We start from the raw sequence: 25,520 nt of genomic DNA on the forward strand, positions 1-25,520 counted from the left end.
TAATTCAAAAAAACTTTTTTTGCCCCTCCTGTAAAATTTGTTCTGTGAGGGTTACGCCCTTTTTCCTAAACACGGTTGAATTACACCAACTTGCTTGAAAATTAACATACTGGCCTCTTGTAGGTTATAAAATCTCACCAAAAAATTAAATGTAACATACTACATTTAGATGATGACCACGTGTCGTAGCTGAATATTTTTCGGTTGTGTATATTATTTGCTAGATAATTAATTCTCCGTCAATATGTCCTCACAAAACAATGTTCAAAATGATGACTAACTGTTACTTTCTAGACACTTTGTGAATTTGTTTAATAACATGCTATTGTTCGTCCTGAAAATTTATTAAAAAAAACTATATGAATCGTACGAGTAATTGCATCGTTGTGCGGTATACTTGTGCATTTTTTTTACACATGTTTATATGAGAGTGTCTTTGATAATATTCTACAAGTATTTTGACAATTCATACTACATGACAATGTTTGAATTTGTACACTGTACGCTTGAGTAAGTATAACTGATCGTGTGTAGCAGATAGTCATGCAAGTCTGAATCAGACCCGTTTTTTTCGTTACATTTTTCGATAACATGTATCAAGTATGCTATTAAATTTATATACAAATTAAGAATTTTCTAAAGCTCTAAAAGCGTAAATAGAATTGACAATCCATCATATATTTTCCGTATCTCATCTAGTACATTAATGGGTATTATAAAACATTTATATAAGTAGTTAGTTTTCGAGCCCTTATCGTAATTATTTATTATACCTTTTCTAATACTATAGTGCCCTACTAGACTTATTATCTTAAATAAAGCTCAAAAAATGTGTCCAACACAAAATCTAAAAGAATCTCGTATTTCAACAGTCGACCATATTAATTTAGGAAAAAATACATTGCTTAAACTGCTTACATAATAATATTATGTATTACATAATATCTTGTGTAATTTAATCTTAATGAAAAATAAACAAGTATGTCAATTTTTTTATTACAAGGGCAACACTATCAATTTTATTGTAGGTTCGTATCATTCAACCTGAATTGAATAAATCAAATCGCACGGTTGGATTTGGGACAGTTTGGTAGAATGTCCACGGAAACGCTTTTCTGAAGTTTGACAGATCGTCATTAGTCTATGAACCATCCGAATTGGTTTGACGTTTGTCAATCCATTTCTGATGGTCCAAGAATGGTTTTATTTTCAATGACACATTGAAGCAAACGTCAAATCTCAAACCATTTCCGGTCTACTTTCTACTCATTCAATTTGTACGTATATTGTCTATGGTTTAGTTTAATTTGTTTGATTCAGGTTGAATGATACGAATCTTGTATGTGTGGTTTTTTTTCTGTTTTGTTCCATTTTTCTTTTAAATATTTAAATATGTAATAATAAAGCTGTTTACATTTATTTTATATTGAATGTCTCTAAATATTAATTCATTTATTATGTTTTTTATTGAGTAAGTTTTTTGACTGTAATTACCGTAATTAGCTGTTAAAATTGCCAGCATCATACGCATTTGATAATAATTACAATAGTTATAAGAAATTATAATTAAAATATATTTGAATTATTGTTATTTATCAAAATAATATCAATCAATCTGTACAAATTGAATCTGACCTATCTTCTCATTTAAAAATCTAGAAACTAGTATTCTGATCTTTCATTGAAAATTCCTACCGATTAAACAAGTTTTTGTCTTTTTATTGTTATCTACTAGAAACATTATTTTTCATTGAATATTAATACAATTGTTAGTCATTTTATGATCGATAAAATTTCATTATGTCATTATAACAATTTTTATTATATCTTTTTTATATAGAATTATGATAGGATAGTACTATATCCATGTATAAAAATACTATTTTATATATTATACTGTGAAATGTGTGAATGATCTATTTCTACATAGTATATATTATTATGTATGTATTGTTTGTTGTATAGATTAGAAAGATTCCCTGGAAAGAAGTTGGAAAATTGAATACAAAACTCAGACAAGAAAGACATTTTTTAAACACCTTATATTAATTTCACTCGGGCTCTATACATAATATGTATATACATATCTAATATAATATTACATAATTTAAACTACCAATGGCATTTTCACCAAATTTTCGTGAAATTCTGTGTTGAGACGATGACTGTTATTAAAATTTGGATATGGCCAGATTCTCCACACTAGAGGTCAAAATGACACTTACTTAGTTAATTAAGCTGACGCTATAATAGACCGTTCTGGTCCATGGACAACTGTCCTCTATCCTGAGCTCTCTCGTCAGTCACACAGCCTCTTTTCATCCCTCTTGAAACTGCGCATCTCCTCTGGGGGCGGCCCAGGAGCCGAGTGCCTACAGGGGCTCCTTTATAAACTTTATAGAGAGCTCTATATCCATCGCGTGACCGGCCCATCTAAATCTTCAAGTCTTAACGCCCTCAAGACATTGACTATACTGGGCCTAAATTGTTCACAAAGCTCAGTATTTGTACGGATCCGCTACCTTTGGGTTTCTTTAATCGGTACAACTATTCTTTATTCAACTATTCACCGCAATGTTTCCTCAAAATGACACTATTGATCTGAAATTTGACTTGACTGGAATTATTAGTTAGATTTCAACAGTTTATTAATGTTTTATTTTTTATTTATTATCGAGGCACACAATGTGACAATCTTCTTTGCATATTGTCACATCTAAGTATCTGGGTGATGTCACCATTAATCACCCAATGTTTGAAGTCAACGTAAATGGATGAGATTTATAAGTCATTTATGAAATTTAATGTCACGACGACGTGTTATTTAAAAAAAAATGTGATAGAAAATTGAGGGTAATTAAATTTTATATTTTTTGCCCCATAATAATATTAATATAAGGTTTGTTTTTATTCAGATTTTTTTTCACTACATAAAACTACCTTGGCTGCAAAAGAAATACATTTATGTGAATTAATGGAATGAACTAACCATGTTAGTTACATGTTAAGTTAATTACATATAGATGTTATATTTTCGCTGTACTCATGTGGATAAATTATCAATGGTGTGTACATACTAATTTCTTATCATATATTTGTTGATTGAGTGATTGATTTATTGTTAAAGAAATGGTGATGGCATTTATACGCATTAAATTACCTATTCTGTATTATTAGCATTGCACATTAATCTATATTATGATTACTCATGTTAAGTTGTGATTTTGATTTTTACGCACATTAATTTATAGAAATAGTTGTTGATTCTGCAATCCTCGCTACGGGCATCAATCTGTTGGTAGTTATTAGGTATATACATTGCCGGAGAAGTTATTTTTGAAACTGTGGGAGAGAGAATCTCGCTGGTCAAAAACTGTTGTGATATGCTCCACAATTGAAATAAGAATAAAAAGCAGCGGGCGGAATCGATTTATAGACCTTTCAATCAGCAACCTTGCACACTGCTGATTGTGCTGTCCAGTAAAAAATCCTTTTATCAAAATATAGTTAAGTATGTTAATTCATTCCGCCATTGTTTTTGGGGCGATGAGAAACTGTTTTTTAAATTAATGGATTCAATTATCTAAAGTTATATGTGTTTTAAATTTAATGGTCAAACTCTGTGAAAATAAATACGTTGGCGGGTCGCCAACCATGCGGATTTTTTTATTGTTATTAAATAAATGCACGCAGTCTCTAATTGAAATCACGCTTCATGTCTCTCTCTCTTCCCAGTGGAAGGTACCCGGAGGATAGAACTACTTATTACGGAATCAACAACGTTTATGTTCTAATTAAAATCATTGTACAAAAATGTTCAGTCAATTTTCTATATTTTTTGATACCTAGTCATTAATAATATTAGTTGGGAAAGAATTTCTGTGAGTATACATTCCAAAAAATTTTATATGAAATTTATGTATAAGAAGTTATATATATTTTTATGTCTTCTGAGAAATATGAATTATTGTTTGATGTTAGAAATAGACCAAAGTCAATAAATTAATCTATAATAGTAATATAATATTGTAAATTTAAATATGTTTGATATTCTGCATGTATGAAATTTCTTTATACAGTCAAACTTATTACGATCACGGAAATACCGAGATCTCGGATTTAATGAGGAAACATTCGTTTATATTTTAGTTTATGATTTTCTCCATACAGTTAGTTATTCACTTTTATGACGAGCTACTTCTCAGGTATACCGAGCAAAACTGTTAATGTGTTAATCGTTTAAAAACAACATTTTCGACCCTAATCAATAAAATCCGACCAGGCAATTAACTAGATCGATGCCGCCGGGATCGGATTACATTTTTGACACTAGTTAAGAGTCTAAGTACCTAATTGGTGTTTTCGCCGACAACATTGAAAAAGTATCCACGCATATGGTTGAAATTGTATGTAAAAAATCCAAGCTTTCTGAAGTCAGTAGGTACCTACCAGCGCCGGCGGCTCAGCACTTCATTACAATAAACAACTTCTTTTGTAGTTTATGAATGCAATGCTTGTTTCGGGAATTTTTACGATGGTTTTCAGATTTTTTATGTTCTATGCTATGTTCTTTATTTTAAATTCAGTCGGTCCCATCTTCCTCATAATAACCAAGTTCGACTGTATATATTTTTCAAAGAAAATGCATGTGTGTTATAAAAAATATTCATAGAAAGAAAAATTCATCATAGGAAATTTTTTAAATGCCTCTTCAAGATTGTTGGGTGTGTTCCAATTGGTTATATAATTTATAACCCACATATCTTGTTCTGTGGAGGTATATACATATTTTTTTAATTGAATTGGTGGCCTCTTGATTCCAAAGACTTTTTTAAAAATAGGCATGGCGAATGGTCTTCGTAATATGAAAAATCATATATATGCTCACGCTATATATGACACAAAATACTAGAATAGCTTTAAAAACCAGCTAACTAAAGTATTATCGTCGCCTTGGTGGTCAACTGACCAACTCTACGTAGATTTAGTGTTATTTCAAATAAATGATATTAATGATCGATCTATGTAAAGTTTTGATTTTTTTGTTGAAAATAATTGTGTAAATTCATATGTATGGTATACATAACATTTTCAATGGACATAATATTTCTAAAATTTACAAATGTGGAATAGATTAATTCACCCCTAAGGCGACAAATTACAAATGAGCGGCTTAGCTTCTACATTCATACAAAATTCTCTCTTGTCAGTATAATGACTTACTAAATGGTGACAAGTATGAATGATAAAATAATCTTTTGAATATTTTATTTCTGAGAAAGGATATTTTGAAATTATTTAATTACAATAATAAAATCTAGTCCATTAATAATTAATTCTAGTCAATTTTTATAACAATAATTAATTTGTTCAATTATTTGACTTAATGCCTGTTTAGTTATTTAAGTAAATTTCCAAGATCTTGTTAGTGGTAAATGAATTCCACTATTTGTTGTCATCAACTTTTTCACATCTGACCTTTTGTAAACAATGTTATGTGAATCAAATTTAATAAATTATATCTTCTGTAATAAGTGTGTCATTTCTGTTTCCCTCCAATCTGTGTTGCCATGCTAGAGACATTATTTACCTCACAAATGAAAATACCTCTTGCATTTTAGTTAAGATAATAAAACTAGAAAGATAATTAAATATCTTGAAACATAACCATTATAAATGATACATCTCTCTATTTTTAATCTGTTGTGTAATTGATTTAGGCATTGGTAATGTGGCTAGTTGGTGGTATATCTCGAAAACCACCTGTTAAAGGACCTCGACCGTGGCTATAGTAACAAAAATAAAGCAAACTTATATTTGAATTTTTTAAATATATTCTTCTAGAATATATTTAAAATCTTATCTCTTCTTCACTGGCGGCTCCCTGCTTAGGTCATTCGGTCATTGACCTGCCAAAATAAATACCTTACAATCGACATAATAATATTAATAATATGTGCAATGTCATATATAATAATATTAATAATAATCGGTGGATTTGAAATTATAGGGCGCGCGATATTGTGTCGACCCAGTCTATTGGGCTTTTTTTTGTTTGGGCGATAATTCCCCGAACAAAAATATTGTGTTCGCCGGCAGTCTGAAAATTGACCCAAATTGAATATTTTTATAAAATTTTCTCTCTCGTTTCTCATACATAAGACAGAGATCGATATAACACAAAATACGAGATCGAAGCTTGTAACGGTGCGTGAATTACTGTAATATCGGCAATGCCCGAGTGTGAGACAAAAGATTTTTTCACCTAATTAAATGAAACAGAATGATAACACTGACTAGATAATTGGTCTCAAGACGCAACTGTGTATGCGGTTCGGATTCGTTGACAGGTTTTGACGAATGCCTTTGGTTATTTTAATCATATATCAGTTATTGCATATACACGCAACGTTTGGTTTTTAGTGATTTATAACATTTTTGTGAAGCAGTTAGTACGCACGCAGTAGCAATTGAAGTCTGTGATACAATTATAATGGAAATGGAAGCACGATTCGCATCCAACGATCATCTCATTATATCCGATTTGTTCAAAAAAGAAAATTACACTGATTTTAAAAATAATTTTCCCACACGTCAAGTAAATATGGTAAAACTGTTAGAAGAAATAAACATAATCAAGTTAAAAAATGAATTATTGGTGTTTTATCAACGAGATGATTTGCATGGCGCTAATAGTGCAGTTTCTATTCTACATTTTTTACTCAGCAATAATTTCAACGAAACATTTTCCGAGTCGATCAAAGTTCTCCAATTTATTTGCGTCATACCAATGACAACAGTTGAAAGTGAAAGATGTTTTTCCACTCTCAAAAGAATAAAAACCTTTCTACGCAATACGATGGGCCAAGATAGAGTGACCGCTCTTGCAATGCTCAGTATTGAAAAAAAATATGTGGGAAAAATAGACAATTTTTATAATCGTGTGATTGATGATTTTTCAAAAAGTAAAGAAAGAAAAGTGGACCTAATTTACAAAAAATAATAACGCGTTGTGTGCAATTTCGGTTAACGATGGGTTGGCGTTATGAAATACGGACATTTTTTGAAGGGTAAGTAGGTACCTACCTATAACAATTTCTAGCACTTATTCTATAATGTATAAAAAGTCAATTTGCAATACGTCTTTTCAGTATACAACGAAAAGGCAAATTAAAATAATATATTCAAAATTGACCTGCTAGTTTTTTCCGGATTAAGCTGCCAATGCTCTTCTTATTGTAAATCCACCGAAGGTTTTAAATAAAAATACCATTCATAATATATCCCTTCTTTTACAAAATATATTAATAAAAAAATAAACATGAGAAATTACAAAATGGATAATTTATTATGTATCATGTTGATAAGAAAACGGCAAAAATGCTAATGCAATAAAAATAATGCTGCCAGTAAAAGATTCTGAGTTGTATAAAGCGATTTTTTTTTATATTACTGAAAAATAGCACTTCATTTTCATTTCCCATCTTGATTTCACCTCTTGGCATCATCTGGTATATAAACAGTCACTATTAAACGTTTTGAGTTCTGTATTTAGGTTTGCACTATGGTTATCCTGCTTGATTTCTAGATTACGAAACCGTGGTATTAAAAATGTTGGAATTCCAGGAATACTTTTTACATGATTTATAACAAAATAATTATAAGATAAAAAAAACTTTTTATATACTTTTTTAAATTTTCTGTTGAACCATATAAACTTGACTTGACTAGCTTAAACCAATGACATTAATATGGACGAATCATCTGGAAAAGAAAATGACACTCACTTTGTTGTCGGGTCTGCCGAATGGCATAATCTGTTCTAACGCCATTACAATAAAGGTCATATTGCTATAAATTCCCGATGCGTGATATCGCATAATGGAAATTGCGTGACGTCTACCTATACATGCGAATTTACTTGCTAGCTACTGTATTGAGTGCGTCGTTCATTAATAATGTCATTGGCTTAAATGATCAAAAAAATTTGTACTTGACATGTCATATTGATTTCCATAGTAACGCACCTATATATTAATAATTTAGTTGCTAGGACCCCAGACCCCTAGCAACCAATAATGGTGTCGAAATAACTTTTCATACAAAACAGAATTAACTGAAAATGAATTCAATTCTACTTAAAGATGGCTAAAAGTATTTAAAAAAATGCATTGGCATCATGTTCTGATATATTCTAAAAGTTTTGAATGTGTAACTAGTCGGGAAGTTAGTTAAAAATCGATTGCAAGATTTGTACCGGACAAATAAGAATACGAGCTAAGGAAAACGTTGTAATAAAATACGTGTTTTTGTTAACTAAGAAGTGTAATTTCAAGTTCAACAGTTAATTTATAATTTAAATAATATCGGAATCTCAAAAACTCACTAGATTGCATCTCCCAATTATTTTGCATTGGGTCGAAAATAATATAGGTATACCAATCTACCTAATTTAAAAACTATATATAAACCAAATCATCAATCAAAAGAGTGCTACATACTAAATAACGTGAGATTTGTAATATGTTTTTATTTGTTAATATTCACAGGTACCAGACAACAAAATAGACTCTAGATAGTTGAAAAGCTATTTCTAATTGCAATCGCTGGGTCGATATGGCAAAATTCATAATTCCTATCAAAAGAAGTCTTATATAATTCCAATACAAAGCATTTTAAAATTAAGAATTCCTAATTCCATCATATCGTCTATTTGTCAGACAGGTCAGAGGTCACATTTGTGTATTGCCATTCTGCAGCTCCCCACCCTCGTACTCCGTTGACCTTGAAGTTAGCGAGTCTCTCATCGACCCGACTCTCGTTTTTGTGTCCAATGTAAAATGTCGGAGAGTCAGTCACGTCCACTTCAACTGTATATGTCTTTCCACCTATGAAGAACATAACACATATTTTTAAAAAATATATATATATAAATCTCTAATGTAATTTCAAACAAAATGCCGATATATCCAATTTTAATTTAACTGGTTCTATGCCTTCAGCGAGTTATCCCAGCCCCTCCTTTTTTTAACCGCACTTCGATTGCAACGACTTCCGGTTATCGACAAGTTGTCCACGTGTTAAAACTGTGAACTAACAAGCCGCTCCTATTTAGTTAATCGCACAGTGACTTCCAGTTTTTGCCAAGATCTTCTTGTCTGACAGTACTATCGGCAGTTAGGGAGGGTAGTTTATCATGTTTGTATTTAATAATAGTTACAATAAGTTAGCTGTCTAAACAGTCCAAACTGTCTATCTCATTCTAAAATTTAGCACAGCCAAAAGAGGTGCTGTTAAAACATTGAACTTATTGTAACAATTACAACTAACTTATTGTAATTGTTACAATAAGTGCTAATACTTCGATACAAAAATATGAAAATCTACCCTCGATAGCGGCCGATAGCAGTCTTGTGTATAGAAGAGATACGCTGGAGGACTTGGAAACTAATAGCCTCAAATATTGAATAATGGATATATCGGTAGTTGTAAATCGACACCCCGATTTGCCTAAGTTATCGCTGTAAAAGATGGAGAAATAAAAAAGAAATACATTCTTCTAAGTAGATGGAGCCTTATACATTTGCATGATGCAGAAAAAGGTACCTAATGATTAAATTAGGTGTACTTAAGTCATTTTTAATTACAGATTCAATTATTTTATAGCAAACCTGCACAAAATTATTAAAGATAAAATCGTGAAGCCAATTGATAGATATCTCCGTCTCTATTTGTAATGGGAAGCCGGAAGAAATAAATAAAATATATAGCAAAACATTACCTGCTTTGAACTGAAAAGCATAATCCAACGGAGGTCTGAGGTTTTCCCCATGTTGGTACAACTGAAGGTCACAAAAATCAATTGGTTGAATCGTCTTATCCTTTTTGCAGCAAACAAATCCTATTGTCAAACTGAAAGATTACAAAGAAAAGTTATATCTGCAGACCAGGTGTTTGTTGCTTGAATCTAAGTGTAGAGTGTCTGGGTACGGGTAATGTAATATCTGGAAAAGACCGGCATTCCGCGGTTGAAGCAACTAAAATCGAAGGGCAAATAATATGGCAGTCAGTGTCAACTGCTAGATTTTATTTAATATTGTAAACCTACCTTGAGAAACATGCTGGCATACAAATAGTTCCGACACTTATTCTGTCTCCATTTTCTAAAGCAATGTAATGGAGACCATATCGATGGAATAACTTCCATTCTCGTTTCCATCCTGAAACAATCCAATTATTATTCTGAATACAAAAATATCCTATACAATCCTTATGATCTAATGATTTACATAATTTGTTCATCTTTTAAGCCTATGTACCTAGGTTTTACAGTTGGTAGAGCGACCGTCTGTCAAAAGTCATGGGTCACGGGTTCAATTCGATAGTTGAAAAAATTTATGTTGTCATTCAATATGTGTTTAATTTAGTGCATAGACTCAATAGGTGGAACAAATGGCTAAATATGTCTATTAATATAATTTCCACTCTGCGGAAACCCACATGCTCTGCTTATTGATCGAAATGATTTATTTATTTAGACCTAAAAAAGATTATTTTGATTTCTCTGCCGCAACAATCTTCTTCTTCTTCTCGGTGCTGCAGCCCTATGTGGGTCTTGGGCTCCTGCTCTAATATCTGCCTCCATTCGGGTCCGTCCGAATTTACTTCTCTACAATTTTGGATAACCAAAGACTTTAAATCTAACTAGACACTCTCCCTCTATCTTGTACGAGTTCAACCAGATTTTCGTTAGCCCTCCGTCTTTCTAAATACCAGCTTCTTATTATGAATGTAAAATGTTAACCATTAAATAGATAACTGTGAAAACCAAAGAGTTTAAAATTCTAATTTCCTCTTTTTCGGGACTATATTTTCAATACAGTGTCCAATATACCTTTTGTGGAAACTTTAATGGAAAATTCTAATGAATAAAACAAAATATGAATCGTTTGAAAGATTTCTGTACATACAATATTTCTGTGAATAAATATTTTTTCATATGGTGTTCGTTTTGTTACCAAATGCTCAGATTATTTAAAAGCTGTTTCTAATGAAATATCAAATCTTTGCATTGAAATATTGAAGAAATAAAAGCAGTATATCCTCAGAGTTATAATATAAAGATAATGGATATTGTTCGGCAAAATGAAGCCGTGTTTCTTGCATATAACGCACAACAGAACCTCAATTTTATTATTATTAACATAACTATAAAATGTTATACCATCATGTTGCTTCTCAGTACGGCTACCAAATTTAAACACAACATAGTTAAGGGCGGATGTGCTCAGCGTGGGTCAAAATGGAGCTTTTTTTCTATTTTCAAAGCATGATCTTGGACATACCTTAAACGTTGTAGATAATTTATTTATGTAATTTTGAAGCCTTATTATCCTTTATATTTATTTTAAACATTTGGTGACTGCATAAAGTATTTTTATTACATAAAATAGTATTATTTTAAACCTCTTGCTCTAATGTTTTAGAATATAGTCATATTTCAGTACATAAATGTGCAGTGGTGTTAAGATTTTTTACATTTATTAATTTTTAAACGCATTTATAAAACCATCAGTATAATTTATATCGACATTATTATAGTGAAGTATTTACGACAAAAAATTATATTGATAATCTCTGTGATCCCAAATTTGACAAGAATTAGGCATTTTTTATTCAAAAAATGGGCTAGATTAACACATTACTCTAACGCATATTGCGGAGATATAAGCTTGCCGAATGCTTTCTGACTCGCACTCACGGTTCATTTTTGTTCAGGCCTTGGGTATATCATAATAATATTTAACTATTTACACACCCATTTGGTTTTGTGATATATTTAGAAATACGATTGCTGATACATAAATTATTGCACTTTGCCAGTATGTACGTACATTTAAAAAAATCATCTGCTAGAAGTTTGCCAGTTTTGTCAGGCACACTATATGTAGCTCAAGAAACGTGAAGTTGTTTCGGGACTAGCGAAAAGAGAGTTTTAGTTTTCTTACCAAAGCTATGATCGCGTACACATTCGACATCTATTGGAAAGGCTTTGCCATCAATTCTCACTGTGCCTTTAACATCTCCGTGTTGCTCATAATGAGTTTGATGCACGCTAAAAATAACATGTTTATTTATAAATATATATTATTCGACACTTAGCTTAAAATACTCAACTTAAATATTCAATACTTGTACTTAGGTAGAATGGTGTTAGAATTTGTGGCAGTGCAAGCGATTCATTTAGGTGTTAGTGTTTTACTTTCAAAAATGACACTAATAATGATTTTTTACGCACTGGAGAGACAGACACCGATTGGAGAGACAATCAGCACTTTTATGTGTAAACAGTTATTGACATGATTGTTTAAAATTACCACTATTGCCAACAGTAATTCCATGCACGTGTACAGGCGCCAAAGTGATTTCGTCATGGCCACAATGCCAGAATAATTTGTCCTTGCTATAGCAGTATACCTATCTATGAAATTTGTTAATGTAAGATTCATTTTATTGAAAATACATAATTTTTACTAACTTTAGAAAAAAATCCTATTATTCATCTAACTATTGTTAATTACTACACTATCTGAGATGTTTCAAATTCCCGTGTCCGGAAATTTGTACATATGCAGTTCGCCGAATCACACTTCACAGCGAAATGTTGTATCGGAAATATATTATGGTCGTATATTAAAGACCCTCCAACCTTTTTGGGTTGTATAGTACTGAGAAAAAATTTATGTCTAAATAAAACACAGTTGTTGTCGGTTTACAGAAAGCCAGCGACAAGCAACTTTTGAAAATAGCCGATATACTGGATTATTTGTTAAATTAAGTCAGGTTAGGTTATGTAAAATATCAAATCGAACATATAAAATATAATATATGATAACAATAACGATAGTGCTATTATCAGATATTTGAAACCAATCAATATCAATTTAATGTGCATATTGAATCTAATAAAATTGGAACATTATTGTCTGTGTATAGTATACGGTCATCTCTTTCCGATTTCCGATAAGAAAGCTCACGGCAAACAGTGCTACGATGAAATGTAATACGTACAATTTACATGTAACCTCAAATTCCACCAAGGAAAGACTACCATCTTTGTAATTTAAATCAAGGTAATACATTTATAATATGATTTATAACTGGCGTCAGCATGTGTATTCCAACTAGTTAACTCTACAACATCTTTTAATTGTTTTTCTTGATCTAAGATAACCCCAAAATATTACAGTTGAATTCTGTTTACAATGTGACTATCTAAATTGCTTGTTAACACCCATCTTCTAGTGTTATGTTGGAATAGAGCTGCAACGTCCTTGCATTTTTGGTACTGAATATTAACAAGATTTAATATTTCAATACAGAATAGTTATAATTTTACTCACTCTTTCAGAGCTTGAAAATATTCTTTATTCCAAAACTCACGGGCCATGTCGCTTGACATGCTTATCGACGACATGTCAGAGTCATAGTTGAAGTGGTTAAATGCAGCACTCCATGTCGCATTCAAAGACACTTGCACAGTTTTTAACGGGTTACTGGACAGTCTGTGAAGCAAAATAACAGTCTTATAGTTATAGGGTCTACTAAATCTTAGAGGTAAGGATGGACTAAGACAATTTGGCACCCTAAGCATTACCTTAAATCTGGGCCCCTCAAAAAATATGAACATCCTTGGGCTCTATGTTACGACGCTACTCCCTGGGTAAACGTCAGATTTTTTTATTCAATATTTGAAAGCATCTAAGTGACACTTTTTGAGCATAGACAATCTTTGAAAAAATGCTATTATATGGGTAACACGCTATTATAAGTACATATATAAAAATCTTTTACAATGAAAAATAGATTACAAAAATCAGTATAGCATATTAGACTTCGCCAATGCATTTCATAAAATTTAAATAATTATAAAGTAACCTTCGACACAAAGACACTCGTGCTTAAACCTTCATATAAAAACGCTTCAAATAGGTAGGTAAGTATGCGAAAATAAGGAAAAATTTTCAAAATAACGTTATAGATAATTTAGCCGTGTTAACTAAACGATATTGTTATTATTTCAGATTATTCCGACTCAAATTTAATCAATAAAATAAGAAATACGAGTGAGATGAAAATGAGCCATTGAATGGCATTTATTTACCCTTTGATTAGTGATTGTTTTTATAAGATAATAATATGTATCCATAGTCAGTATTCCGTATTTGTATTCATTTAATTAAATGTATAATAAATAAAACAGGCTCCAGTTTATGAGCCCCAAAAACATTTCGCCTCCACAAACAAATGGCCCGGTCAAATAGCCTCGATAAAACGGCTCGCACTGATTGAAATTAAACGTCACTGGTTTTCATTAAAATGCCACTTTTCCTACTTAAAACTTACCTTTCGACATAATATACCTATCATAAATATTCATGAAGCGTGTTTTCATATTACATATACTAAACTAACCTCGTAATTTTTTTAAATCTTAATTTTCTCGGTTATGCTTTCAACCTAGGGGTAGACTACAACTTAATATATTATAACTACTATCGGCTCTATGTTACGACGCTACTCCCTGGGTAAACGTCAGATTTTTTTATTCAATATTTGAAAGCATCTAAGTGACACTTTTTGAGCATAGACAATCTTTGAAAAAATGCTATTATATGGGTAACACGCTATTATAAGTACATATATAAAAATCTTTTACAATGAAAAATAGATTACAAAAATCAGTATAGCATATTAGACTTCGCCAATGCATTTCATAAAATTTAAATAATTATAAAGTAACCTTCGACACAAAGACACTCGTGCTTAAACCTTCATATAAAAACGCTTCAAATAGGTAGGTAAGTATGCGAAAATAAGGAAAAATTTTCAAAATAACGTTATAGATAATTTACACGACAATAACACGCTAACACGACAAATACACGACAAAAACAGGCTCTCGCCTTTTTTTCATTTCTGAGATTTAAATGCCAATTTGTGGAACAGAGGAAGTGCTCAAGAATGTTATCATTAAAACTACCAAATTCGATTTCATTGCTTCATAAATGAAGGGAGAAGAAAGTGTAGTCAACGCAAAAATCAGCTCATTGTGTATAAATTGCACAAAAACGTGGCATATGTTTTTATTACTTTTTTTCACTTTTATTATATTTCAAAATAAATGAGAAATGAATGTATAAATTCTTTTACTTAATATTAAACCCATTTTCCAACCAATAACGATTTCATTCTTCTTTTTGCTCTCCTGCACAATTATCATTTTGTCGATGAGCCTGTTTTTGCCGTGTATTGGTGTTTTTCCACTGAAATAACATATCCTTTCTTTTTTAAATATAAATAATATAACAGCCCCTAAAAAATTGCTTAGTCTGCCTAGGGCAGGAATTCGTAACCGTTTTCTAAGCGAGAGTCAAAGTAAATGCCCCAATCTTAAATTTCATGTGCCAAATTCAGTTGTAAATTAAATAATTTGAGACTTTTTATCATATTATACATGCTGCAGTCAAACAAATCATTACCAAAACCAAAGAGATTGGGTGGAACGGTTTTTTACCTTTGATTTGATATAATTCATGGTCGAAAATAGTTGTTGGCAAACTATGTTGATCCCATTATTGTGAAAATAGCAGTCTTTGGGTTACTCATTGTTGCATTGAATTAAATGTTCATAACAAGTTTCATTACCTAATTTGAAAGTACATTCTCCAAAAACGTTCACTACACAAATATAAATAATCTAGGCCGATTCATAATGACCTTACTTATTCTACAGAAGTGACAAATTGGCATAGAAATATTTTAAATAATCATTCAAAATAATAATTAAGTAGGTATGTACTTCATTTGGCCATCATATGCAATTCTCCACGTCTCCATTCCTTCTACTGGAGTTAAGTGGAGCCCGCCGACTTCAAATCTTCCTTCTTGGTCCTTTGTCTGTTGAAGAGTTGTATAAGGAAGTTCTGGAGAAAGCATGAGTTCTTCTCCTTCCACCTTTAAATGAATATTCAATTCCCATTAATTACTCAATAAACAAAAAATGTTCCAAATTCTGTATTGTCTATGGTTGTGGGAACTCACCCTTAAGTATAAAAATGAATTGCATATTCCCTCCGGCCGTCTCGCAAGACCGCATACAAGTGCAGCACCATTTTTTGAAGAACCGTTAAAGTATACTGCATCTATGGCCTAATAAAATAAAACAACATTAACATGATGATAAAAAAATTATAAATGTCCACTACTTAGTATAGATCTACCAGTATAAGTTGTCCGCTGAGTGATGGCGCCACATGCTAACATTTGACATATCATTCAACAATTTTTATATTGTGATGAGCAGTTCTAAATTCGAACACTGGACGATTTATGCTGATACATGTATAGTTGCTTAGGAACTAGAAACATGATCAAATATGTGATATGTTCCTTAACTATAATGCAAACAACGCAATGTTGCTTAATTCAAAATTTCTCAAAGGAGCATGGATCTTTTTCAAGGTCATAATAGTTACTGTAATGCAAATTAGAAATTAAACCACACTAGTAGAAACATCGAGGAATAGCCTTCAAATGTTGTAATACAACAAATTCATATGACTCCTAGTTAGAACTTGTGATTCTCTACTTTTTTCATTTCATCCCGAGATATAAGAATTCTTGAAATCAAGAATTTTCTCGAGAATTCGAGATTTGTTTTTTGATTTCCGAAGATTCTTGAGATTCATTCATTATAAAATTACATCTTCTTGCCAAACTTTTTAAGAAATTCTGTTCAGAATGAAAGCATATACCTTTTTCTTCTTTTAATTCTTCCAAACAAAAATAGTTTATATGGAAAATTTAACAAATTCCATTCAGAATCAGAAGTCGAGGGCTTTTTTTTCTAAGAAATCAAATTTTCTTAGGCAGCATAGTCTAGTGACGATTTGATGAAATTTGATAATTCTTCCCGATATTGTAGATTGCCCTTCTTTGATTATTTTTCGTCTTCTAGTAATAGTTCAAATTATTTGGGTAAATACTTGCCTTTTTATTTGCTTGAAGAGGTTGTGGTCGATCCATTTTTTTATCTTCATCAGTTGCATACAAGCCGGTATTTCCATTCTCCGATTTACGAGAACTCTTATGTTGAATCTAAGATAAGTAATAAATAATTACTATTAATTTAATGTCATAAAAACATAAACCATTGGAAAGATCATAAACCTTTTAAAAATATGCTATTTAAAATAATTATTGCAACCTATCTGTACCAACTATTTGAGGATATTAATGAAATAATAAAATTATGATTCCCACATGAAATTTGTCATCCATAAGCTGGAATCAACCATTTAGGGAGAAAGCCCACAGAAGAGTAAGGAATATGCTTGACTCTGGTGAAAGTGGAATGCTAAGCCGGTTCTATGCACTCAGGGACTTATCTCGCTCTATGAGGCCGTGATCGACAGGCCGCACATATAAATTTCACGAGTTATCTCGTCCGACTTTAAAGTCAAATTACTAGCCACTGTCGATTGATTTGCATAATCTCAAAAATTAAACACACAGTGACATCTGTTTGAATAATTATGAAATACTCAGCCACAAATTATCGGTATTACAGCGATTGTAATAAAAGCTTCGCTCTACATTCTACGTGTGACGTTAAAAATCTGCAACCAGTCTGATACTGCCATAGTAATATCGTGAGGCATAGAAAAGGTTAATACAAAGAAGTTATTTTCTGAAACATTTGCCTTTAATTATCTTGGAAAGTAAATCAACGGCATATTTTTTTACATGTCTATGTAGCCACGGAGCGTTAATTGGAAACAGTCGGTTTTTGACAAAACACTCGTAGATGACGTGACGGGCACTCTAGACCTGCTATGCACTATAAATTTGCATTGTATTTTGTGCTAGTGGTCATACCATTTGCTAAGCTGACGGCTTCACTATCGCCGTTACTGTCTCACTTATTACGTACCGTAATACGGGATGAATAGTAACAGTTGCCGGTAAAAACATTCATAGTGGTGCAATTGCCAAAATGCTATCGTTTGCATTCTAATATATATGTTATTTGACAGATAATTTATTTTTCTGCCTTTCGAAAACTCCGATAGGACAGGAAACTTGACCGTTTATTATTCATCAGACGTGAAAAATTTTGTTGCGATTCGCATGTTTTGCATGTCTGAAAAACTTTGTCGAATGTGGCTATGTCCAAGAATGAACTCAACACAATTAAGGGGGGACATGCTCAGCGTAAGTCAAAATGGAGCTTTTATGCTATTTTGAAAGCATGATCCTGGATATTCCTTAAACGTTGTAGATAATCTATTTACATAATTTTGAAGCCTTATTATCCTTTATATTTATTTTAAACATTTAATGACTGCTAGAGTATTTTTATTACACAACATAGTATTCTTTTAAACATCTCGCTCTAATGTTTTAGGATATAGTCATATTTCAGTATGTCCATGTGAAGTGGTGTTAAGATTTTTTATATTTATTAATTTTTAAAAGCATTAGTAAAATTTATGTCGACATTATTATAGTGAAATATTTACAATAAAAAATTATATTGATAATCTCTGTTATCCCAAATTCGACAAGAATTAGGCATTTTATTATTCAAAAAATGGGCAAGATTTACACATTTAAAGATAATTTTAAAGATACCGATTATAAGTTATGTCTTTTACCATTCAAATGTGATACTGTGAAATTCTACGAATACTGTTTGCTTTATAATAATTATTGACCTAAGAATAAGGTAGTATTTTTTTGAAATACACCATTTCTATTGGTATTTCCCAGTGACCGTTTAAAAAAAAAAAAAAAATTCGGTTAGGTACATGTTCAAACCCGCGCATTAACATGATCTTACTCCCTACTTCATTTATCGTTTGTCAATTTATGGCTACGGCCGTATGTTGTAGCTTAGCCACTGGGAAATGCCAATAGAAATGGCGTATCTTATGACTACATTCTAAAACATTAGAGCGAGAGGTTTAAAAGAATACTATTTTATGTAATAAAAATACTTTATGCAGTCATCAAATGTTGAAAATAAATATAAAGGATAATAAGGCTTCAAAATTATGTACATAGATTATCTACAACGGTCAAGGAATGTCCAGGATCATGCTTTGAAAATAGCATAAAAGCTCCATTTTAAGGTACGCTGAGCATGTGGGCCGTTAAATAGGTACATAATTTTGTTCCAGCTGATCCACTGATTAAAGAAATAATACAGTTTCTGTTTTCTAAATAAATATTTCTTTATTTAATCATGTGTTTTAATAAAATTTGCGGTTTTCCTCCCCGTTCCTATTGACCGCAGACCATAATTTTGGGAAAATAGCAATGGCGAGTAAATATTGAGTGTTCCCATTCACCAAAACTATACTGCTGAATCACAGACACAAGTTTTGGCAAGCGAATTTAGTTTTTCAGTCATACAGCATAGGGTTTAAATTGAATTTGAAATCTGAAAACGTTCCTATTCACCCCGTTTTACGGTACTTTCATTATTTATTTTTTTACTTATTACTATGGCTTTATTAGATTTCATATAAAAATGTTTATTGTTAACAAATCGATACTAGCATGCAGTATCAGAGATCTCACTAGTGCTGACACTGAATTCAATCTTGTAAGTATGTACACAATTCAAAGTGGAAATTGATCAGACTGTCTGGTATGTACGTATTTAATTCAAAATAATAATATGTCGACAAAATAATACAATATCATTATCCGCAACACTGACTTATTTATACACTGTGCAAACCTGTGAACAATAAATGGATAAATTGGCCTTACTGACAAAAAGATTGTGCATCGATGATCTAAATTATTAATCAAAGTTTTTAATTGTACAAATACTTTCTTTGTGTTTAGTGTTTAGCGCCCCGGAGACGATCAATAAAATTGTCACGACACAAGAACACTAATTATGTGAGGCAGTGGCAACGGGTGGAGGTAGGTAGGCTGTTAAGACTCGACATAAATAATGCAGACGAAACTTAGTCAGTTATTCGGATTTGTTTTTATTGAACTAAGAATACAATTTGCAGATGGTGCTGGTTAGTTATTAAAATTCAATTAAACCCTGCGTAAAGCAGGTTATTAAATAGAAAATATTCTTCAATCTATTATATTTTGTTTTATACAGGGTTTAATCGAATTTGCACCATCTGCAATTTGTATTCTTAGTTCAATGTAAACATATAAGTGTGACTGATAAAGTGTGCATTATTTTGTCAGATCTCCACAGCCTACCTCCACCCTTTGCCGTTGGCATATATTTATAATATAAGAGGTGCCTATAGCAAGGAAAAAAAAATATTTGAGAAATATTTTTATTTTATCTCTTAATTTTAAACCAAACTCCTTCTGTACTTTAAGTTTCACTAATGATACTATTAAATACATATTATTTAGAAATAATTTTAAATTCTAAAATAGTAAATGAATTAAAACAATTAACTTCACTGAAGATAGTGACTGTTGCATTTGAGCATAATAATTTCAATGACAACACTACATCATATACACTACGCTTGCCCGTCATTCGATATTCTTCTTTTTCTTTCTTTATATTAACCATGTCCGATCCTAATAGGATCATATGGGCCTCCACAGAGTGGATATATAACCAAAGCATAATAGTTTAGGTATGCTATAGGCGATTCAATAAAAATAGTGCACAACTTTTCAGTCACACTTACTTGTTTTTGTTGAATTAAAAATACATATTACGTGGCGTTAGTTAGTTTTTTTTTTTAATTCATTAAGCTCAGCCTGTACTAAACCATAATAGATAAAAAAAATCTACTACATACAACAATCTAAAATTATGTATGATTTAATGGCATAATTTTAGGTATTTTATGGATAAACAAATGTTTTTTGTCTATTATCTACTATCTCTTGAATTAGGCAGGGTTTCATTGAATTTTAAAAACTAACTAACACTATCTACACATTGCAGTCTTAGTTCCATGAAAACAAATACGATTGTCTGACAAAGTTTAGTGTGCACTATTTATGTCGGATCTTAACAGCCTACCTCCACCCTTTGCCACTGATGTGAGGTTATGTTTTAAGTATATAAGGTAATCGATTTTTCTTTTCATACCTGTCTTAGTGATAAAACAATATACATAACCAAACGCTTTAACGGCGACCAGAAGTTTCCTCGTTCATAAACACCCAAAATACGTGGCCTATTTTCATAGGTAAGAAATGTTGCTAAGAAAATAACAATTACTGAAATAATGATTGCCCACATTTTATTTGAATTGCTTTCGAAGATACTAACACAAAAAACGCATTTGGCTATTTGAAAATAATATGACTTATTAATAATATGGAAGATTTTAATGAAGCTATTTCTTATCTAAACCAAAGTTCATATAAATTATTATTATTCCAATCCAATCCACTTAACACATTCTATATTAGTGTATGGTACATATATTAAAAAAAAACTAATTTACCTTGTTCCATCCTAAGCCACTGAGGGGAAGTTACATTAATAGAATGAAAAAACAACATACCTTAATTTTTTTTGTCCAGTTGCAGGATTGAATTAGCAATCCACGGATTCATAGCAAGCCGCTCTACCAACTGGGGTTACGGTGGATATAATATACAATATGTACCTACCTGTGGATGTAGTCTGTTAAGATCTGACATAAATAGTGCACACTAAATTTTGTGAGTCATATTTATTTGTTTTCATTGAACTAAGACAACAAATTAAATACATAATTTAAAATAGAGTTCATAAAATACCTTTATGTTCGAAATGTGTTAAGATTTATCTATCAATACAATTAATTATTGTTATCCATTTTAGTTGTCAGGCTAACGGCCAAAGACTTCAAAACTTTCCCAGATTAAAAATAAAAACACACAGAATATTAAATTATTTTTAGATAAGAAAAAAATATACATTTAAGAGAAACTTGGAAAATTTTTATTAAGAGCACTAAATGCATGAGTGATATTATTCAGTGATGTCCCGTGGGGATAGGCAGATTGAGCGTCGCTTGGGGGCAGTAATTACTCAAAGGGCGGCAAATCGAGGAGAATCATTAGGTATATAGTAATACCTTTTAGAACTCACGTGTGTGTTGTGGAGTTCTTCTTTCGGGCATTTTTGATGTTTGGGGAGTGAGGGACATTATAACGGGCACAATTAGTATAACACAGAAGTTTATTTTTATTATTCCACGCAGAACTATGTTTTATTGTAATTAGGTATGGACAAAAAGAAGAAGAAGGTATAGACAAGCATTGGTCTTCTTACATTGGTTTCATTTAAAGGGATCTTAGATTAGGCACGACACTGACGTTATTTTAGGGGTTGATCTCACGGTATGTATCCACTTTTATTAAGGTAGGCTAACTTTCATTCGATCAATGTTTACACGAGAACACTACGGAGGTACACTTTTATAACATCGAGACGGGTAGAGTTTACTTTTTACTATGCGATTCCCCGCAAGGACAGAGGAGCGCGGTAGACGTGTCTCCAGGTTTCGCGGGCGAAATCGTATTGCCAGAATTATTTTCGTCTACCCCTTCGTAAGGTGCGGGGAGAGGGGTAGACATTTCAACTTTTTTTAAATCTAACGGTAATATTTTGCTTGGGCTGAAGGGCAATAAATACCCTCAGTTTCGGGTAATTTCATTTGAGACCGCCGGTCTTCGAAATTCACCCCTCGCAAGATCGTTTGCGAAATGTTATTTTAGTTATATTATTTAGTATTTGCAGAGGTTGCGAAGATTTGCAGGGCTGGTCATTTTACGGGACGGTAGACGTTGTTTTATGTAAGGTTCCTGATATGTATTGAGGAGTATTGAGGAATTTCCATTTGCATTATTATTAAATAAATAGATATGCACTAAAATATTCAAATGTCTTTCATTAAATGGACATGTCTATAAATAAATTGATCCATTTTTTTAGTAAATAATATGTTTTTATAATTTTTTCAATCACAACAAAGGCGAAATTTGGTGCGGCCACCACACGTTTCCATAGAACTGCCAATGTCAATTGTGCGGCCACAGTTAAATTTTTTTTAAATTTCACGTCATTAGAGTTGGCACTCTAAATCATTGAATTTACAGAGATAGTGATCGTTATATTCTGCAAAATGATGAAATTCCAATTCTGGGGGGATAATGAAAAAATTTATATATTATTTATTTACTAAAATGTCTCCAAATTACGAGATCTACACTCAAACTGAAGTCGATATAGTAAAAAATCCAAAATCCAATTCTTTTATATTGAAAAAAAAATAGGTAGGTAAAAACTGTAATCCTCTAATTGCAAATAGTTTGTGGGCCTTTGGGTTAGATTAAATTTTTTTTTTGTGATATGAATTACTTATCTTCACTGTTTTTTTATTATCAGCTTAAGGAGATTCTGGTCTTTTTAGATAGCATATTTACGCATACAAATAGCATGATGTAATAGCACGGAACAGATTAATAAATAGAACTTCGTTAGGCTATATGGACGCAGGGTTTTGAATGTGAGTGTCCTACGAAAATGAGCCACGCATTATAGACGTGCAATAGTGTGTTGCAACCTTCAATGCACCAATATTAAATGAGCGTCATTGCATAATCCTAGAGCAGTTGTCGGTATTCGACATATGATATATTCTTGACACGTTTTTAAGTTTATTCCGTATTCTTCCACACTCGAGATCGGTTGCTTGCTTCTACACACCCGTAGGTATTTCAGTTCCCTGTGTAATAGCAAAAATTAAGTCCGATCGATGACTTCTTCATTTGAAAAAAAACGTTGTCCACTTAGCCATTTTTTTAAGTTTGGGAAAAGGAAAAAGTCACTGGGGGCTAAATCTGGCGAATACGGTGGGTGGTCGACCAATTCGAACTTCAATTCTTCAATTTTAGCCATTGATCGTAAACATGTGTGAACACGGGCATTGTCCTGATGAAAGAGGATTTTTTTCCTGTTTAAATGAGGCCGTTTTTCTTCAATTTTGTTTTTTAGCTGGTCCAATAAAGATGCATAATAATCCCCTGTTATTGTTTTTCCTTTTTCCAAATAGTCAACGAAAACAATTTCACGTGCATCCCAAAATACAGTAGCCATAACCTTACCAGCTGATTTTACGGTTTTCGCCTTCTTTGGACATGGTTTGCCTTCGCAATCCACTGCTTTGACTGTTCTTTCGTCTCGGGAGTATAGTGGTGTATCCATGTTTCATCTACAGTCAGAAAGCGACGAAAAAATTCATCCGGATTGCGTTGCATGAGCGACAACAGGGCTTTAGAGGCCACCACCCTATTGCGTTTATTGTCGACTGTGAGCAAACGCGGCACCCATCTTGCAGAAATATTTTTCATGCCCAATTTGTCATGTAAAATAGAAATGACGCTACCTTTTGAGATCCCTGTAACCTCAATTATCTCACTCAACTTTAATCTTCGGTCACTTAACACCATATCGTGGATTTTATTGATCATTTCTGGTGTAGTCACCTCTACAGGACGTCCTGAGCGTGGTTCATCCTTTGTTGATGTACGACCACGTTTAAATTCATTTAACCAGTTATAAATAGTTGCAAGTGAAGGAGCAGATATGCCGTGAACTAAATCCAACTCATTTTTTATTTCCTTTGCTGTTAACCCTTTTATATTAAAATGTTTAATAACAGCTCTAAACTCAATTTTCTCCATTTTCCACAAGCAAATTTTTTTTTTAAATGTACGAGAAACACACAACAACCCGACCAATCTGATTAAAACTTCGCAGCATACTGAATCGGTAGTGCCGCTGCATGAAAACAAACCGCTTACAGTACTAGTCGCGCCACCTGTCGGCTTTTCTAAGGACTTATTGACCCACCCTCGTATTTTCAGTGATTTTCTTTTCTACACACTTATATGCTAATAATTAAAACAATAGTTTATTTTTGGCGCGAAGTACACGAAATCAACTTGCGTCCGCTCGCAACTCGTGTTTCTTCCGACTGCCTTTAAATAATAAAAAAAAAACTCTCACGTGACAATTTAGTGAGTAGGTACAGTCGCTACAAAAGAACTTACATGCTAACTCTCTTTCACGCTTACATCTCTTACATCCATCTCTTTTAAACTCAAAATGCAAAATCTTACATAGAATAATTACAAACTATTCCTATTACTAAATAAATTACAATTTTTAAACATTATTTAAATTACGATACTTAAAGCTATTGGTTTTTTTTTTTTAAATTTTATATCTAGGTACTTATTAATATTCTAAATCTAACATATTCTTTTTATCCAGATAGCCAAGTGATACGTCATAAGTCTTTCATATTCTGTTAATTGACTATGTGACCAAGCTGCACGCTTAGGCCTACAAAACTTTATTCCGGCTCCCCATTGAAGACGGGAAGTCCAGGAGTATGTCAGGAACAATTCTTATTCATTTTGATATATGAGACTCCTATTTCTTCGGTTTT

At 32.0% G+C, this 25,520-nt stretch overlaps 1 protein-coding gene across 1 annotated transcript; it reads right to left on the reverse strand.

Moving 5' to 3' along the window:
• Window positions 1-8,511: 8,511 nt before the first annotated feature.
• Window positions 8,512-16,206, reverse strand: LOC147070062 (uncharacterized). The gene is made up of 7 exons (XM_085949667.1): window positions 16,105-16,206; window positions 15,863-16,017; window positions 13,404-13,565; window positions 12,009-12,115; window positions 10,109-10,220; window positions 9,782-9,912; window positions 8,512-8,888 (listed from the first exon to the last, which is right to left on the reverse strand). The coding sequence occupies exons 2-7, from the start codon at window positions 15,997-15,999 to the stop codon at window positions 8,710-8,712; spliced, it is 828 nt and encodes a 275-aa protein (XP_085805793.1). The 5' UTR covers window positions 16,000-16,017; window positions 16,105-16,206; the 3' UTR covers window positions 8,512-8,709.
• Between the last annotated feature and the right edge of the window lie 9,314 nt (window positions 16,207-25,520).

This window comes from Rhyacophila brunnea, unplaced genomic scaffold, assembly GCF_057557595.1.
Source record: "Rhyacophila brunnea isolate RB1 unplaced genomic scaffold, BYU_Rbru_1.0 scaffold_22, whole genome shotgun sequence".
Classification (NCBI taxonomy): domain Eukaryota; kingdom Metazoa; phylum Arthropoda; class Insecta; order Trichoptera; family Rhyacophilidae; genus Rhyacophila; species Rhyacophila brunnea.

Bases quoted from the DNA above. Each gene is read 5' to 3' on its own strand.
- LOC147070062 (XM_085949667.1), bottom strand. From the start codon at position 15,999: ATGCTTTCTCCAGAACTTCCTTATACAACTCTTCAACAGACAAAGGAC. The intron at 10,221-12,008 runs GTAAGAAAACTA...GGATTGTTTCAG, and splicing joins TGTACGCGATCATAGCTTTG to GATGGAAACGAGAATGGAAG. The intron at 8,889-9,781 runs GTAATGTTTTGC...TGTTCTTCATAG, and splicing joins TGCTTTTCAGTTCAAAGCAG to GTGGAAAGACATATACAGTT.